This window comes from Myotis myotis, unplaced genomic scaffold (assembly GCF_014108235.1).
Source record: "Myotis myotis isolate mMyoMyo1 unplaced genomic scaffold, mMyoMyo1.p scaffold_m19_p_9, whole genome shotgun sequence".
NCBI lineage: Eukaryota > Metazoa > Chordata > Mammalia > Chiroptera > Vespertilionidae > Myotis > Myotis myotis.
The window spans coordinates 81,149,425-81,166,673 of record NW_023416401.1 but is presented as its reverse complement, the minus strand read 5'-3'; the positions used below and the strand labels follow the sequence as shown (position 1 = coordinate 81,166,673).

General features: G+C 49.5%; 1 protein-coding gene and 1 pseudogene across 1 annotated transcript in view; both read left to right on the top strand.

Moving 5' to 3' along the window:
- ACSS1 (acyl-CoA synthetase short chain family member 1) overlaps positions 1–17,249 on the top strand; it is a 59,466-nt gene that overhangs the window by 28,001 nt on the left and 14,216 nt on the right. The window contains exons 3-7 of the mRNA XM_036321696.1: positions 9,745–9,944; positions 12,742–12,917; positions 13,299–13,451; positions 16,238–16,385; positions 16,860–16,997. Of these exons, the coding sequence (XP_036177589.1) occupies positions 9,745–9,944; positions 12,742–12,917; positions 13,299–13,451; positions 16,238–16,385; positions 16,860–16,997 (815 nt within the window). The remainder of the gene's footprint in view (positions 1–9,744; positions 9,945–12,741; positions 12,918–13,298; positions 13,452–16,237; positions 16,386–16,859; positions 16,998–17,249) is intronic.
- LOC118663177 lies at positions 4,770–9,726 on the top strand (annotated as a pseudogene).

Genomic DNA, 17,249 nt, shown 5'->3' with positions numbered 1-17,249 from the left:
GGGACACAGCAGGTGGGCCGTGCAGGCGAGGGCGTCATGCATGGCATTCACATGCTTGCGAGGCTCACTCGCTCTGAGTCAGTGGGTAACACAGACACAGCGCCTGCAGCTTACACAAAACCAAACTGGCATTTCCATCCTCCCTCCTGAGGACAGGCGCTGGAGCTGCCCATCTTCTACGAAGGAGCCACCGATTTTCACTGCGTTTCCTTTTCTGCCACTTCCTGCAATAATTGTGCCTGGGACCTCGTATTTGATCCTTGTCTTCAGTCGGTTCCAGCTGCTATAACAAAACACCAGAGCCTGGGGTCCTGTAAGTAGGAGAAACTTATTTCTCACAGTAGTGGAGTCTGGAAGTCCGCGTTCAGGCGCCAGCGTGGTGACGTTCTGAGGTTCTCCTCCTGAGTCACAGCCAGCACCTTCTCACTGTGTCCTCGCACGGGGGGAGGGGCAGGGGAGCTCGGGAGGGGGATGTCGGGGGGGGGGGTTCTTTTATGAGGGCTCTAACCCCACTCCTGAGGGCTCCACCTTCATGCCTAATCGCCTTCCAAAGGCCCCTCCTCCTAATACCATCATCTTTGGGGGTTAAGGTTTCCACATGTAAATGTGGGGGGACACAGCAATTCAGACCATAGCAGTCCTCACAATCAATCCCTCTGGAAGTGGGCCTTATCATGAGGCCATTTGGTAGATAAGGCAGCTAAGGCCCTAGGGATATGGGGAGCTGGAGTGGGGAACCCATCTCTGGTCAGATGTTACTTGGCCTGAGGGATAAACTCTGAGTCCAGTACTTTCTACAGAGCATAGCAAAGCCTCAAGGAAAATACATGTATTTTTTGTAAGGAATTTGGAAAACAGGTTGCTGTAGTGATCCCCCATTCACTGGCTGACCTGGCATCACCAGTGGCAGTTCAGCTCTTGTGTCCTGTGAAGCCTAAGTATGCCTGGGACCTTCCTTAGAAAATAGCAGCTTTGGGAGTTTTTCGTGTTTAAGTGTGGCTACTGCTTTATATTTCACTGCAACTTTTGCTTGCTTACTAAAGGTCATGGTCATGAAGTGAAAAAATGATGTGTGAGGAATTTGGTACTTGGTTTATGAGCCCATTCAGCTGAATTTCCGGAGCCTCTTCTATTCTCTCAGTGGAGTCAACAGCAGAACGAGCAGATTCCATCGCCATTACATCAGATTTAGTGGCCACAGTAATGTTGGATCAGAGGAGTCTGCCAGCAGGCAGGGCGTTCTGAGAGGCGATTCATGAGCCATCTCCATGCCCTGCCTGGCCTTCCATGTTCTCTCCCTGTGTGAATTAAGTCCTTCTTCTGTGTTCTGCTTCCCCAAGCCAGTCCTTTCTTCTCTCACCAACGTTGTCTTTCAGAAATGATTTGCTGAAGAGAATCTCAAATTCTAGAGAAGTGTCGCGGGGAAAGATGAGCGTTATTTCAATTGTTTGCATCTGGACCACGGAGTTAACCCCTCCCCTGTAAGCGCTCGGCTTAGAGAAGAGAAATAACCGTCTATGAAGTGTTTTGTGTCTGTCACAGGCCTTCTATTCACATAGCAACACAATCACCTGGGTTTAATTCTCTTATTGGCAGAAGAACATGAAGAGGAAAGTAGCTGTGAGTTGGTTTATTAGTGGTGGTGGTCCTTTCTGTGTGCTCTCTGAAAGGGGCAGGACATTTACCTGACAGTGTGACACTGAGGTGATGGCAAACCTCGCCTGCCCGTTCTCAGTTCGGCAGGTGGAAGGCACCTGCAGGTGGACAGTGGTCATGGTTAGAGCACAAGCTCCAGTGACCCCGGGCCTGCCAGGCTCTTGTCGTTTCAGGCTTACCTGCTGTTCCCATTACTTCAACAAATACCTATGGAGTGTCCTGAATGAGCTAGGCCAGTGGTTGGCAAACCGTGGCTCGGCAAACCGCGGCTCGCGAGCCACATGCGGCTCTTTGGCCCCTTCAGTGTGGCTCTTCCACAAAATACCGGCTCTTCCACAAAATACCGACTTCTGCGCATGGGCCATGAAGTTTCAATCACACTGTACGTGCGCCCGCACGTGGTATTTTGTGGAAGAGCCACACTCAAGGGGCCAAAGAGCCGCATGTGGCTCGCGAGCCACGGTTTGCCAACCACGGAGCTAGGCTCAGTTCTAGACCCTGAGAAGGAGGCAATAAATCCCCAGTCTCTGCCCGAGCAGAGATTGTACTCAGTGGGTACGTCAGAGGTAATCAGGCAGCTGGTGTTTATTTAATGACCACTAAGAGCCAGAGTAATTTTAGGGAGTGAGCAAATCATGCATTCATTCCCCTTAAATACAAGATCACACTGTACATGGCTTATCTTACTTCCCTGGGCTGTCATCAGGAAAGAGCTAGGAAGGAAAGATACTTTCAAATAGTCACCATGAAAAAAAAAAAGCTTTATTTAAAGACAGATAAATAGATGCTGGTGTATTTCTTTCTCTTTCTTCTGAACTCCACTGCAATGTGTCTTGCTTTGGACTGAGCTGGATCCGGGGTGTCTTTATACTACCTGAGCTGGGGCAGGTATCATATTGGTTACAAATACTTATAGTCAAATGATGTCTTTAGGATAGGATGTTATTCCCAGTGGATGCTAGGAGTTAGCTATACAAGGTCTTCTTCCCCTCAAGGCCAGTCAGCATTTTACTGGTGTTAAGCACCATGCACACAAGGCCACATTTATGTATCCGGTGACATTATTTGCATATGCCCAGGTTGAATCCTTGGCCCCAAGGAGTATACATGGCAGACAAGTTTAGATATCTTGCTCAGTACCTGAATAATAAGTGTCATATTTCTCTTTGCACTTGAAAATATAATTTTAAATCATTTCAGTGCCATCATTTCTCAGAAAGTTGTGCACAACTGTCCTCGGAAAGAGACCACAGGCCAGGAGGCAGCTGGTGCTGCCTGCAGCGGCAGCCCGAAGCTCTGGTCACTGGGTGGCTGTGTTATCGGTCCGATGCGGAAGCAGTAGCATTTCAGTTTGCGGAAGTCGTTGAGAAGGCATGAGTATCCACAAACATGCGTTTGAACAATCTTTGAGGACTTGGAATAACAAGATCATTTTAATAACATTTATGTCTTAATGTTTTGAAGACTTATGTTTACTTACCATATTTTCCAATGGTTTAAGTCGGGAGGCGATTGCTATCGAAAAGCAAAAGTTAAAAATGGAAAATCCAAGTTCAAAAAATAATGGGTTACCTGGAAAGATGAGTAGAAATTGAATTAAATAGGGACAAATGGACAATTGGGAAGGTCTGCTTTAAAAGAATTCTCTGACCAATGTAGGAAAGCACTGGTTAAAGAGTAGCTGTTCCATGTATTGGGGGATGGGGTGGATTAGTGAACCCATTGAATTTGAGCTACCTGTGTCAGGTATTAAAATATTAATATCCTCTTAATTTACATGGTTAGGTAGAGTTGAGGTCAGGGGTTTGGGTACCTTTATTCTGAGTACCATGGGCATATACCATGGTGTGTGGGGTACATTTGATAACCTAGAGATATCTAGAGAGTGAAAGTGGGGTCATGGAGGGTTGGATGAGAGAGCCTGGGAGATGAAAGGCTTCATGGGATAGTGGTGAGTATTCAGAAGTTTAAAGGGCTATCATTGAATGAAAAGCAGATTTATTCAGGGAAGCGTTAAAGGGCTCAGCCAGGACCGAAGGGTGGGATTTGAACAGCTACAAATCTTGGTCCAATTTTAGGAAGACTGTTTCTCTACTGAAGTGACAAAGAGGCAGCCCTGTGAGGTGTTGACTCCCAGCAGTGTGGTGTTGAAGCAGAGGCTGGACTGCTGTGATCAAGAATGTGACAATGAGCCCTGGCCAGTGTTGTTCAGTGGTTGGAGCATCAGCCTTTGCGCTGAAGTGTCGTGGGTTCAATTCCTTGGTCAAGGGCATGTTCTTGTGTTGCAGGTCGATCCCCAGCCCTGGTCAGGGTACATGTGGGAAGCAACCAATGGATATGTCTTTCTCACATTGATGTTTCTCTCTCTATCCCCTGCCCCCTTCCACTCTCTCTGAAGATCAATGGAAAAAATATTCTCAGTGAGGATTAACAAAACAAAAAAAGAATGTTACAATGAGATTTCTAAACCCAGGGGAGGCTGTACCTTCTGACCTTCAAGGATTCCTTTGACCTTGAGATTTATGGCTTTGGCAGAGTGGATAGGAAGGGGAGTGAGCTTAGAGATATACCTGGATCAAATTCTTTATCAGAAATTTCTCCTCTGGATGCAGCAGGATTGTGCCTCTCTCCCCCAGGCCCAGCGCCAGCCCCTGGGCACATGCTGAGTCCCCTTGACCCTCCAGGGGACACAAAGGTTGCCTTGGGGTGGACTCCAGACCCTCCCCCAGGGCTAGGGGTCAACTGCCCAGCTGTGACAGCCAGGCGGCATATGCCCTTGTAGGGAATATCCACTCCTTCGTTTCCCCTGTGCTGCCTTGCTCTTCCTCCCTACAGCCAGCCTTTCCGGAAGGCTCTCCCTGCTGCCTCAGCATGTGTCACCACACTGAGGTGATAATGCTCTCCACACTCTCGTGCATGTACCTTCATTTCCCCCGTCAGATCTGTGCTCTTGGAGGAAACATTCCTTCTCATTTCCTCGTCTGATGCCCCCCTTCAGCCTCATGATTCCTAGAAAGGAATTTTTAACATCTTGGCATTTCGCTAAAGTGAGTTAGCTGATTTTAGTCATTTTAGAAAATGATTTCAAACAAAGATATCTGATGGGAAAGACAATGCCTACTGAACGTTTGGCAGGGTTCCAGGTGGTGATCCTTCTCATTAATACTTGTGACCGTTACACGAGGTGGACGGTGCCTGCTGTGTCTCAGGTGAGAACGGTGAGCTCCCGTGCTTGTGCAGTTGCTATAGAAGCTAACGCCGGCTTCTCTGTTGGAACAGTTTACATTTGTTTCTTGACTGCAAACTGCTGCCTTTGGCCTGCAGGATGACTGGATCTCGTCACCATTGACCTGTCACTCACACTCCGGCTCCATCTCCCCGAGCACTGCCCAGAGCTATGGCCATGGCACCTGCCCTGAACCTGAGGTTACTCTCCGCGTCACTGACCATGGTTGCCTCTTCAGCACTGTCGCAGGCCATCCCAGCCTCCTCCCCTGGATGTAGTCGGCGTGTTTCTGGCCCCTGGATTCTGGGGACTTCAGTGTTGGGAGATGTTGGGGGACTCTTTCTTACATCATAACATTTGGCAAGTGTTGGTTGGGGTGCTATTGAAAGGTACCTTTGTCCTCCTTCCAAAAGCTTTAAGGAGAAAAGATGAACTCTCACAGAAGAGGCGTTCTCGAGCTGCCTGGGCAGGAGTTGCTGGTGGTGATTGGGGTGGGGGGGGGGGCTTGGGCTCTGGTTCTCATCTGGTCTCCTGTATGATGGCTGTGGGAAGAAGCAAAAGCCCCCTGCAGGTCCCTGCCTGTGGTGGGGACCTTTCATTTTTCTTCTGCTGTAGTTTCCTGTGCAGCCTCTTGTTGAGTTTTGCCTTTCTCTGTAGCCCTTTCCTCGATGGCCCTTTGAACAGAGGGGAACTATGAACATGTTTCTAGGGGCTTGCAGAGCTTGGAGGAGAGTCTGACCTTTGGCCCACTGCTGACTGCGGAGGCCACCGCTGCTCGCTTGGGGCCTCTCAGAGCACTGCAGAGGGCAAGGGTGTGGTCCTGCCTCAGCCAGAGAGAGTGTCACCAAACCCTTGTCAGTCAGAGACCCCACAATAGGTCCTTCTGCCCAATGTTGCTCACAGCAGGAGAATCAGACCATATTCAGTAAAGCAGAGCAGAAACTTCATTCTTCGATTGAGGCACAGAGAAGGGCAAGCTTATGCTCTAAAGACACCTTCTCTCCAACTTGAAGATATTAGGAGAGTCTTAAAGGGTTGGTGGTGGGTAGGTGGGTTCAGGGGTGAGGATTTCTGAGAAAAGGGTGGAGAGAGCTAGGAATTGCAGGGGAGTAGGTACAGCTTCTAAACAGGCTGGGAACATGCCTGGCCATACGTCACGTCTCATTCCTGTTAAGTCTCCACGCTGGGCATGATTTTTAGCATGCTAATGGAGGGGAGCTTGTCAAAAGGCCACTCAGGAAGGGGTTGCCAGTGCCATCTTGGATCCTTCCAGTGCAGACCAGTTTCTTAGCTGTGGTCTTGGGCTTTTTATCTGGTTCTTTCTTGCAGGCTTAGTTCCTCCTGGAATTTCCACCCTTCCCTGACTTGTTCAGTCAGCTCTTACTAGGGGATATGTTGGAGAATAAGAGAAAACAAGAAAGGCCAGCTCAGATCCTGATGGTACAGCAGCCCACAGCCTCAGCTAGGAGTCCCAGCCACAACCTCAACACCATCACAGCCACTACCATCTACCCAACAGCAGCAGCAGTGGCTGTACCACCACCACCGTTATTATTTCTATAGCCATAACCACAACCGCCATCACCACCACGTTCACCAGCAGCCTCACTAGTACCTGCAGCATGGAACCTAGCTGCCTCAACGCCCAGCCAAATCAGCTGAAACATGAGCAGAAACACGCCCTGTAGCAGCACCAGGAAACACCAAAGAAGAATACAAGCTGTGGTAAACCAAATGGAAATGCTGGAGAAAGAGAAATATCTTTGAAGAAGCTGGGTTCCGATGAAGCTACCAACCCTATTGCCAGGGTCCTCAGTGGTGACCAGCAAGTTGTAGACACTAATCTGAATCTGACGGTAAAAACCAGCACCTTTTGGAAAGCAGGAATTAAAACCAGGAATTTTATTCAGAAAAGCAGTATAGACAAAAAGAATGGAAAGACTTATGACAGTAAATCTGAAGAGAACCCCTCTGTAGAAGAGTGATCCTGTAGTAATTCCAAATGGTGTTGTAACAAATAATTCTGGCTGTATGACTAATGGTTATATGGGCAAAGGAACAGATAATGGTGGTAGTGGATATATCATTCCTAACAAAAGGAAAGCTAGGCACAACAGTGCCAAGGATTATGAAAAACTTAATTTACTAGAGGCCCAGTGCACAAAATTCTGCACGGGTAGGCTCCCTAGGCCTGGCTGGCGATCAGGGCCGATAGGGGCCTTCCGGCTGCCAGCCGGGGCCTTCCTTCATTCTGCGCCACCCCCTGCTGGTCAGCGCACATCATAGCGAGCGATTGAACTCCCAGTTGAACCCTTGAGGGGACACTTTGCATATTAGGCTTTTATATATATATAGACTAGAGACCTGGTGCACAAAAAATCTGTGCACTCGGGGGGTCCCTCAGCCCGGCTTGTGCCCTCTCGCAGTCTGGGACCACTCGGGGGATGTCCACCTGCTGGCTTAGGCCCACTCTCTGAGGGATCGGGCCTAAACTGGCAGTCAGACATCCCTCTGGCAGCCCGGGAGTCCTCGGAGGATGTCCACTTGCCAGCGGGGAGCAGGCCTAAACTGTAGTTGGACATCCTTAGTGCTGCTGAGGAGGCGGGAGAGGCTGCCACCACCACTGCTGTACTGGCAGCCATCAGCCTGGCTTGTGGCTGAGCAGAGCTCCCCCTGTGGGAGTGCACTGACCACCAGGGGGCAGCTCCTGCATTGAGCGTCTGCCCCCTGGTGGTCAGTGTGTGTCATAATGACCAGTCATTCCCAGTTGTTCTGCTGTTAGGGTCAATTTGCATATTACCCGTTTATTATATAGGATTAGTATAGGACAAAATAATGCAACAAGAGACCAGTGTCTCAACCTTAAAATAGGGACTTGAAACTCTCAATCCTGACTACGGTGAGCAAGAGGGAAATCGAGTAGATGGTTTGAAGCCCATCTTAAAATATGAAACTGGGCCTGGAGGAACGAGTCGAGGAATACCTGCAGTGGATGATATGTTGCAGAAAAACTGATATTAAACCTGGTGTGAGCAGAAAAAGTTTGATGATTGGCTCAGAGGAAAGCGTGCTTCTGCTGTTGCCTCCAAAGAGGCCTCTTGGGCCCTATGTAAACCTCCCCCAGTTTTTCCGGTGAACAACAGCAGTGCTAAAATAGTGCCTAAAATAAGTTATGCAAGTACCATTAAGGAAAACCTCAACAAAACTGTACAGAACTCTTCTGTGTCACCACCTTCATCTTCATCCTCTTCGTCATCTACTAGGAAAACTCAGACCCTGTCTTCAAGTTGGTTATCCCAGGTTCCTGTGTCAGCGCTGAAATCTGTTACTTCGGCCAGTTTTTCTAATAGCTCTGTTTTAGCAGGGACTGATGAGGCGTGTATTCTCCAGGGCGTCAGCCACAGCTAACTGCTGTTGCAAATATGCTAACGACCATCTCTCCGGGGACTGATTCAGTTTCTCACGACACGAGTCTAATTTCAGCAGCTGTTGAACAAATTAAGTCTGGCCTTTTTACCTACCCTTCAAATATGCAAACTGTGCTGTTGAGCACAGCACACGTGGGCCTACCTGCTCAGACAGGCCAGCGTAACCCAGGGGATAGCTTCCAGAATCAGTGGGGTTTATCACTTATACATGAGCCCAGTGCCGGCCCTGAGACTGTTACTGGGAAGTCATCAGATCATAGGGGATAGAGGTGAGATTTCAAGGGGAATGTCCTCCACTTTGGTTTCACGGGGTGCTGAAATAATCCCCTCAGGAACTGAGCATCCTGAGTTTCCCAAGGCTTCCGAGCTGGAAAAGTGGACTTGTCCTCAAGCCTGGGTAGCATTCTAAAATCTGGGGCCACTAGTGAGTGTGGAGCCTCATCCTTGGAACCCAGTCATATAGATGAGTATGGGAAACAGAGTTTATTCTTGTATTATCATTTATTGAAATATTTTCCATACCGACAACTATAAACCTACTTTTGCCTCACCCTGTATGTATGCATGTGTATGTGCATGTGCATGTGTATGTGTATGTATATACACACTGCTGCTTTTCTCCCATTTCCTGCTCTACTCCAGAAAAGTAGGAAGTCTATGGACTACCATAGACTCTGATTGGACTGGTTTAGGTCATGTGCTAACCCCTAAACCAATCAGTTTGTTCAGGGAGCTACAGGGTTCTGATTGGCAGGCTGAGCCTCGCAATAAGCCTGGGAGTGGAGGGTGGAGTCATGTGTGGGAGGGGAGAGGTGTGGGCAAGCGGGCCCCTAGCACAGTCTCCATCCCGCTGCACCCATTTAGCACTTAGCATGAAGAGAAATGGGGTGCTCTCACTGCCCACCAACACTGCTTCGGGGCTGCGTGGAGGGTGACTGCCCTACCTTCCCTTCTGACTCACTGTGGGTTTACAGAGTCTGGGGTCTGCTGAGTGAGTTTGGGTTGGGACCTTGCCTGGCAAGAGCCTTCCCTGATGCCATGGACTGTGTTGGTGAAAAAGACGGGGCCTTGCACTTTCCCACTGTCTTACTTATGAAATCTCTGTTTTGGAGGTGAATGTTTCAAGAAGTCTCAGGGATATGATGATCTAGGCTTTGGATGCGTACAGTCTTTGAGAATCCATGCCCTACATGGACACAAGGACAGCCATTTTACCTCAGCAGTGTGATAATGAATCTTTGTCAATACCTGTCTACAAAGTTAAAAACATTATTTTCTAAAAACGACCTCACCATGCAATAAGTATTTGATTGTCTGCTATCCTCTAGGCACCGGCTGTGCGTGTATACGGTACTTGCAGAATTATTCCACTCCACATTTTCTGAGCTTTGGGCCTCCTCCATCTCTGATGGCCTTCTCTTCTCTGTGCCACAGGGAACTGTTGGAGACCACGTGCCGTCTGGCCAACACGTTGAAGAGGCATGGAGTTCGTCGAGGGGACCGTGTGGCCATCTACATGCCTGTGTCCCCACAGGTCGTGGCTGCAATGCTTGCCTGTGCCAGGATCGGGGCTGTCCACAATGTCGTCTTCGCTGGCTTCAGTGCAGAGTCCTTGGCTGGGAGGGTCAATGATGGTAAGCATGTGGCCGGCGGAGTGAGCGAGGGAGGAGCCCAGAGGCCCCTGGCCCTTGTTCCTTGGACTTAGAGACAGATATTAATAAAAGTCACACAGTTGACAGACACTACCACTCAATGAGCATTTGTCCTATGAGCTGAGATCCAAGTGTGATGGAATTAACCAGGTGAGGAAGGTGAGGGAAGATTCCAGGTGGAGGGAACAGCATAGGTACCAGCTGAGTGGTGAGAGGAGTACAGTGTGCCCGAGGACCTGGAGTAGGCTGGTGTCATTCCAGAGGAGAACGGATGAGGCTGGGGATGTACAGGTGAGGTCTCACAGGTCAATAGCTGGAAGCCTTCCAATGTGAAGTATGATGAGGGACCATCTCTGGAGGCCTAGAGTCAGGTATGGAAGCTGGTGATGTATCTTTAAGGCTTTATCCGCAGGTGGGTCAGAATTTCCAGAACAATAGCATCTCCTTCCTTTTTTTTTAATGTCAGAGACCAGTGTTTGCATGGTGCCCCATGTCCATGCAGTCTGAACCCTGCTCCAGTGAGATTCTAGAGAGAGTCCTTGAGCTGGCTCCCCAAGGACGGTGCCAAGTTCTGGGGGCCACTGAGTTCTTACATTTTCATAACCATTTTAGGATCAACGTTTTCATTTCTGCCTTCTCTATGTCACCCAGACTTCACTTAACATGCACCCATCTCCCCCTTTGTTGGACCCCTTCCCCCAGTAATCTTCAGGGAATGGACTGGTGAGCATGTGGACTAGGGAGTGTAAAGTTGCAGCTCCCTAGTGAAGGTGACCATGCTTGCAATGTCTGGCCTCCACGTTGCTTTCTTTCTATTTTAAATTTAGCTAGCTAATTACGACAATAACGCCCTGACCCCTTGATTTTGGCCTTGAGACTCTTAGGACAGAATCCCGTGGAGCTCACCTGGACTGTAGAACTGTGAGCTAAAAAATTAGTGTTTGTGCCACTAAATTTATAGTAGTTGGCTATGGGAACCATAGAAAATTAATACAGATGCTGATACCTGCTCAAAACCCAGGAAGGTAAATTGAATCCTCTCAAAGCGTCAGGCTGATCCTGCCTGAGCCCCAGTGCTGTGCACTCACCCTGTACCTGCTGCCCAGCTATGGGGAACCACAAGGCGATATGTGCTCCCCACGCACCTCCTAGGGACCAAACCTGTGCACACAGGCTCCTGCCCTGGACAACTAACTACCCAAGTAGAGGCTTTGGACAAAGGAGGTCCAGGAGTGAGGCGTGGGCCGTGGGAGGCTGGAGAGGAGCTAAAACCACATTGCAGGATTGTTTAGCATGTTGGATGGGGCAGGCCCATGTTTTGTCTTGAGGGGAATGAGGGAGCGTTTATTTGAGAAGGATCCATTTGAACCTTCTGGGTCATCTCCCTTCTTTTCCTGAAGGGAGCTCACCTGGACCAGTCCCAGCTTTGGGGGACATAGGCCTGGAGAATCTCTGACAGGTTCTATCCAACAGAATTTGTTTATACAAGGTGATTGATTGTGAAGGTCCGAGGAGGAGCGATGAGTCAGGATCTCTGATCCCCGTATAGACCCTGCTGAGTCATCCAGCTGCAAAGGCCTGTGTAGAGAATTCTCAGGTAGCCCTCACGGCTATGTCATTTCTAGGGCTCTTGGGAGGAAGAACGAATATGGATATATTGCTTGAAATTGCTTTTCAGACTGAAAAGCTGAGGGAGATTGGTGCCTTAGTCAGGGCTCCCCTGGAAGCAGACCCTGAGATGAGAGTTCAAGTTCATTTGGGAAGTGGTCCCGTGAAGTGCTATAGGGCAGTGGGAGTGAGGCTTGGAAGAGGAATCAAATAAGAGCAACTTTCACAGTGGGTGCCCAGAGCTCAGTCCCACAGGGAAACCTTGTAATTTGATGCAACCACATGTGTCAGGATAACCCCTCTACCCAGGGACGAGTGGGGTATTTATATTCCGGTTTTTGAGTCACTTGTTGAGGGCTGCTGGAGTTGGGGTTCTGCCTGTGGCTCCCAAAGAAGCCCTTGGTGCAGAGTGACTAAAAGGTTAAAGTGATGTGCCTGGGGCCTCACCAGACAGTCCTACACTGGATGGTTGTTCCAGGTTCTTCCTTGGGGAAGTAAAAACCCACTGTAACTTGATTCCTCCAGGTCATCCAAGTTAAGGGTGCAGTGTGAGGTTCATTTCTTTGTGGTCCTGAGGCCTGGTTGTGTTTGTACATGATTCCCTGCTCTGCCCCCCCTCCCCCTGTCCAGGTCAACAATGGAATCTCCGGTCAGTCTGGCATTGCCGCTGACCTGGCTGGGTCATTGAAGGGCACTTGTAATCCTGGAGGGCCTTCCCTGAAGGGGAGGGCAGGGGCCAGCAACTCCTGGCATTCACCTGGGGTGTGGTCTCTGAGATAATGCACAGGACATATTGGGGCTCACTCGCTGGCTGCCCAGCTTTCTTGGTCTCTGCTCCTGGTGGCTGTGGCTGGGGGTGATGTTTCGGCCTCTCGTCTAGGAAAGCTGCCGGGCAGGTGGACGGACGGGTGGAAGGCTGGGAGGGTTCAGCTTCAAAGTTACTTGTCTCCACTGACTTCCTGCTCCTCCTCAGAGCTGGGAAAAGGCCCGGAGCTTCTATATTCTGCACAAAGATTGCAGAGCAGGCGCACCCTTCACTGGGTTGCTGACTCATTTACTCAATATTGGACTTTATCACCCTCCTGTGCCTGGAATGTGTGTCTGCCGGTCTGGGCTGTGAGGGTCAAAAGTGGAGGGGAAACTGATCAGAAATGTCTGTTGTCTCTGTCAGCAAAGTGCAAGGTGGTTATCACCGTCAACCAAGGACTGAGGGGAGGACGCGTGTTGGAGCTGAAGAAGATAGTGGATGAAGCCGTGAAGCACTGCCCAACGGTCCAGCATGTCCTGGTGGCTCACAGGACGGAAAACAAGGTCCCCATGGGGAAGCTGGATGTCCCCCTGGAGGAGGTGGGTCCGCCTCACTTTGTACAGTTCGATGAGGAGAGGTTGTTGTTGGGTTATCTGGGTCTGAGTCTGGTCAGATTGTAGTTTTGAATCTGGGTCCCCCTGAGATGTTCCGGGCGGTATTTGATGGGCTTACATCTGGTTGGGAAGATGGAACCCCAACACGACAAACAGTCAAACAGTCGATGCAACAGAAATGATTGGCTTCATCCTTTTATTTTGCGTCTTCTCTGTATCTGGAATGGAACTGGATTAGGGAAGATGAGCTCAGATCCCGTCCGCCGAGTCTCACAGCAGCGGGAGAGGTGTTCCCAGGGGCGCTGGATGGAGGGAGAGGCTAACTGCTCTGCTCTGGGTGGGGCTGTTTTTGTCTCCCCCTTACAGGCCATGGCCAAGGAGGACCCTGTGTGTGCCCCAGAGAGCATGAGCAGCGAGGAGATGCTCTTCCTGCTGTACACGTCCGGGAGCACCGGGAAGCCCAAGGGGCTCGTGCACACCCAGGCGGGCTACCTGCTGTTTGCCGCCATGACGCACAAGGTACGGCCTTGGTGGTGGGCAGAGCATGGGTGGTGCTCACCTCCCTGGTGGGATAGGGCAGGGGGCCAGGTGGGGCTGGGTGTAGGGCTCGAACTCCTGCGAGTCTCGTCACTGGCCCGGTGGAGTGGGTTGGAAGGGGGGCCATGCTCTTGTTTTTGCTGAAAGAGTCCAGGCCCCAACCCTGGACTCACTGCTGGTGTTTAGCCCTTTGCACCTGTGCCTGTGTCGCCCATTGGCTGCAGGAATCGGGCCCTCACCAACTCTGACGTGCTCGCTGGTGGGGCCACATTCTGATGCTCAGGCCCAAGACGCTTTGGCCTGCCTGGGCCCCTTCCTCTATTAAATAAATGTCCAATATATAATATATACTATTATATTTTAAAACTTCTTTTAAACTTAAAAGATCATATTTTTTCCCTCCTGATTTTAAGAGAAAATAAAACATTTCCATGAGCCCCTAAAACTATCGTGACCTCTAGACCCTGCCCATTGGGACCATATTTTAAAAGTAAAAAATTTACTTTGATAAAGAAACTTAAATTTAGGACAGTATGTAGAAATTATAATATTACAGTAAGCCATCTTGAGGGATTATAAAGCAAACTCTGACACGTTTTGTTATTCCAATCAATCAGTTTAGAAACCAGGACTCATTTTAATGTTGGTGGAGGATTGCGGTTTCACATGGCACCCTTGGTTGCCTTGGGAAGTGGCTGACATTTCCAGGTGGAATTAGGTTTCGATATACCATCTGTGGGCCAGACTCTCCCTGTTGCAGAACCAAAACTTGGCTCCAGCAGGTGCCAGCAGCAAAGGGAAGTGTCTGGCCAGGTGACTAGAAAGCCCAGGCCCATCCAGTCAGGGCTTGGACACTGTCCTGGGTCGGGGTATCTTCCCTGCCTCAGCCCTCTTCTAGGTCCATGAGGTTCCCAAATAGGCTATCAACTTGGCTTCCCCACGGGCAAGAGGGAGCCTCCACGATCCCAGTCATTGTGGTCAGGGTGGGGATGGGGATGGGGGTGAAATATGCTGATTGGCCAGGCTGGTCATGTGGGAGGTGAACTTACTGAATGAGAGTGGATGAGGAGCAGGTGCTGGGCCACATTCACACGGCCTCCGTGTGGCAACGTCCAGGTCCCGCTGGTGGCCCCTCACACCAACCGTACGGATATGAAAGTGAGGCGGAAAGACCGAACCAGGCTGAGCATACAGTGTGTTACACTTAATACAAACACTTATTAAAATAGTGACCTCTGGCTGCTGGTGACCTTGAGCATGTCACAGAGCCTTTCTAGACCTTCATGTGCTCATCTGAAAAACCCCACCCTTTCTCAGTTCTTGGTAGGGAAGTTATATCATGTAAGCAAAAATACTTTGGAAAATATAAATAAACACTGAGACAAAATACCAAGAAAGTCACAGAATGAATCAAATTGTTTCCATCAATTTATTAAAAAGTTAATATTAGGGAAGCTAAGGTGAGAGATTCATCGTTTTATTTTATTTATTATTTTATTTTATTTGCATTTTTAAGGTGTTTTGCATTTCCAGGAAACTATCTACATGAACAAAAGAAGTGTGGGAATATAGGGACAAGCACCATCTTTTGAATTCTTTTTCAATACAATGAGATTTTGGGGGGAAGTATTAGTAATAGAACCTTTGAGCCGTCTGTAGATAAGAGTGTGTGTGTGTGTGTGTGTGTGTGTGTGTGTGTGTGCATGTGTCTATGTATGTGTGCACCTGTGTTTGTGTGCTCATGCAGAGGATATTAGGGCAGTTGGTTTCTTAAGGATAAGGGCATTTGACTCTGAAGGGACGATGGGAATGTGAACTGATTTGGGGAGTGTAAAGTCTTAGAAGCTGATGATGCTTGAGGCATTTCTGGCCTTTTATACTTTAACTAGTAGCCCTGTGCACGAGTCCGTGCGCCAGTAGCTCACTGCTGCTCTCCAGTAGCTCTCTGCCCACTGCCCTGCCCTCCTGTAGCTCCCCCCACCCTCCTTCTCCCGCCCCCCCTCATAGCTTGCTGCCCTGCCCCCTCCTGTAGCTCACTGCCCCATCCTCCTGATGATCCGTGATCTGGTTGTTACGCGGTCGGTCATTATGCTTCAAGGTGTAATGACCATTTGCATATTATATCTTTATTATATAGGATTTTTTTTGCAGTTTTTAAGGGTTTCAAAAAATTGTGGCATAACTTGCCCTGGCCAGGTAGCTCAGTTGGTTATACTGTCATCCTGATACACCAAGGTGGTGGGTTCGATTTCCAGTCAAGGCATATACAAGAATCCATCAATAAATGCATAAATAAGTGGAACAACAAATCAGTGTTTCTCCCCCCCAGTTCCTCTCTCCCTAAAATAAACGAATTAAAAAAAAACTACATGTATAAAAAATAATTTTTTAAATTGTGGTATAACAATGCAGAAAGATGCCCTTATTCATACCACTCGATAAAGTGTTCCCTGTGAGTACACACAAGCATGGGGCATCTTCAGCCCCTGCAAGGCCCTGCCGCGCCCCTCGCACGCAGTCCCCCGGCGAGACCAGCGCTAGTGTGACCTCTGCACGCACACTGGCTTTGTCAAGCTGGGGCTTGCACCCTGTGCACTCTGGGGGCTGGCCTCTTTCACTGTCCTCTGCCAGAGTCAGCGTGCTGTTGCTTGTACCAGTAACTCTGTCTTTTCACGTACCCCTCTGCTCTCTGTGGCCAATGGAGCGGCTTCGTTGTAGTTATAGAACACGTGGGTCACGGGCTCTGACAGCCTCTCCTGTTTCTGCAGCACGTGTTTGACTACCGGCCGGGAGACATCTTCGGCTGCATGGCCGACATTGGCTGGATCACTGGGCACAGCTACGTGTTATATGGGCCCCTCTGCAATGGAGCGACCAGTGTCCTTTTTGAGAGCACTCCAGTTTACCCTGACCCTGGTGAGGACTGGGAACCGAAATCGGGTCCCTGGGAGGGAGCACCCTGGAAGACACAGGTGTTGGCGGCCTGTCCACCGTATTCCAGGGGAAGCACCAGCCACCACTTTAGAGACCGTTTAAGTGCAACTGAACACGAGTTTTACATTAAGGCTACTGGCTGATATTTAAATTCACAGAAACATATTTTTAACTGATTCCTCACTATATCGTATGGGGTACACTATGGGGGTGAAGCTGTCCAGAGCCAGGTGGGGGCTTTTTATAAGTGGGCCAGCCTGTGGGTGGAGGTGTGTCGGGGGTCAACTGCCACAGGGAGCCCCTTCCAAGAGGTCTCCCTTCCCATCCCGGTGACGGGTATTGAATGCAGGCTTGCATGTGTCCAGTACCCAGCATTGCTGACTGATCTCTAAATTGGGCGAAAATAGATACTGTCTGGTGGGCTCCCTGATGGACTGAATTGGGGCCCTTTTGTAGGTCGGTATTGGGAAGTGGTGCAGAGGTTGAAGATCAATCAGTTCTATGGAGCCCCAACGGCTTTCCGGCTGTTGATAAAATATGGCGACACCTGGGTGAAGAAGTATGACCGCTCGTCCCTGCGGACTCTGGGGTCAGGTGAGCACTGCTCTGTCGCTGGAGAGGGTGTGGGTGTTGTCTGTCACAGCCACTGCAGGCTTCTAGATAGTTTTAATCACAAAAGCTACGTGTCTGTGTCTGTGGTGAATTCAAACAATGTCAGACCCCATCGAGTAGGAAGCAGAGGCCTGTCAGCCCCTCCCCAGAGCCCACAGCTGTTAACAGTCTGGGCACAGCACTCCAGACACTTGTGCACCCATCCTTATTATGGGCTTCATTATTATTATCACT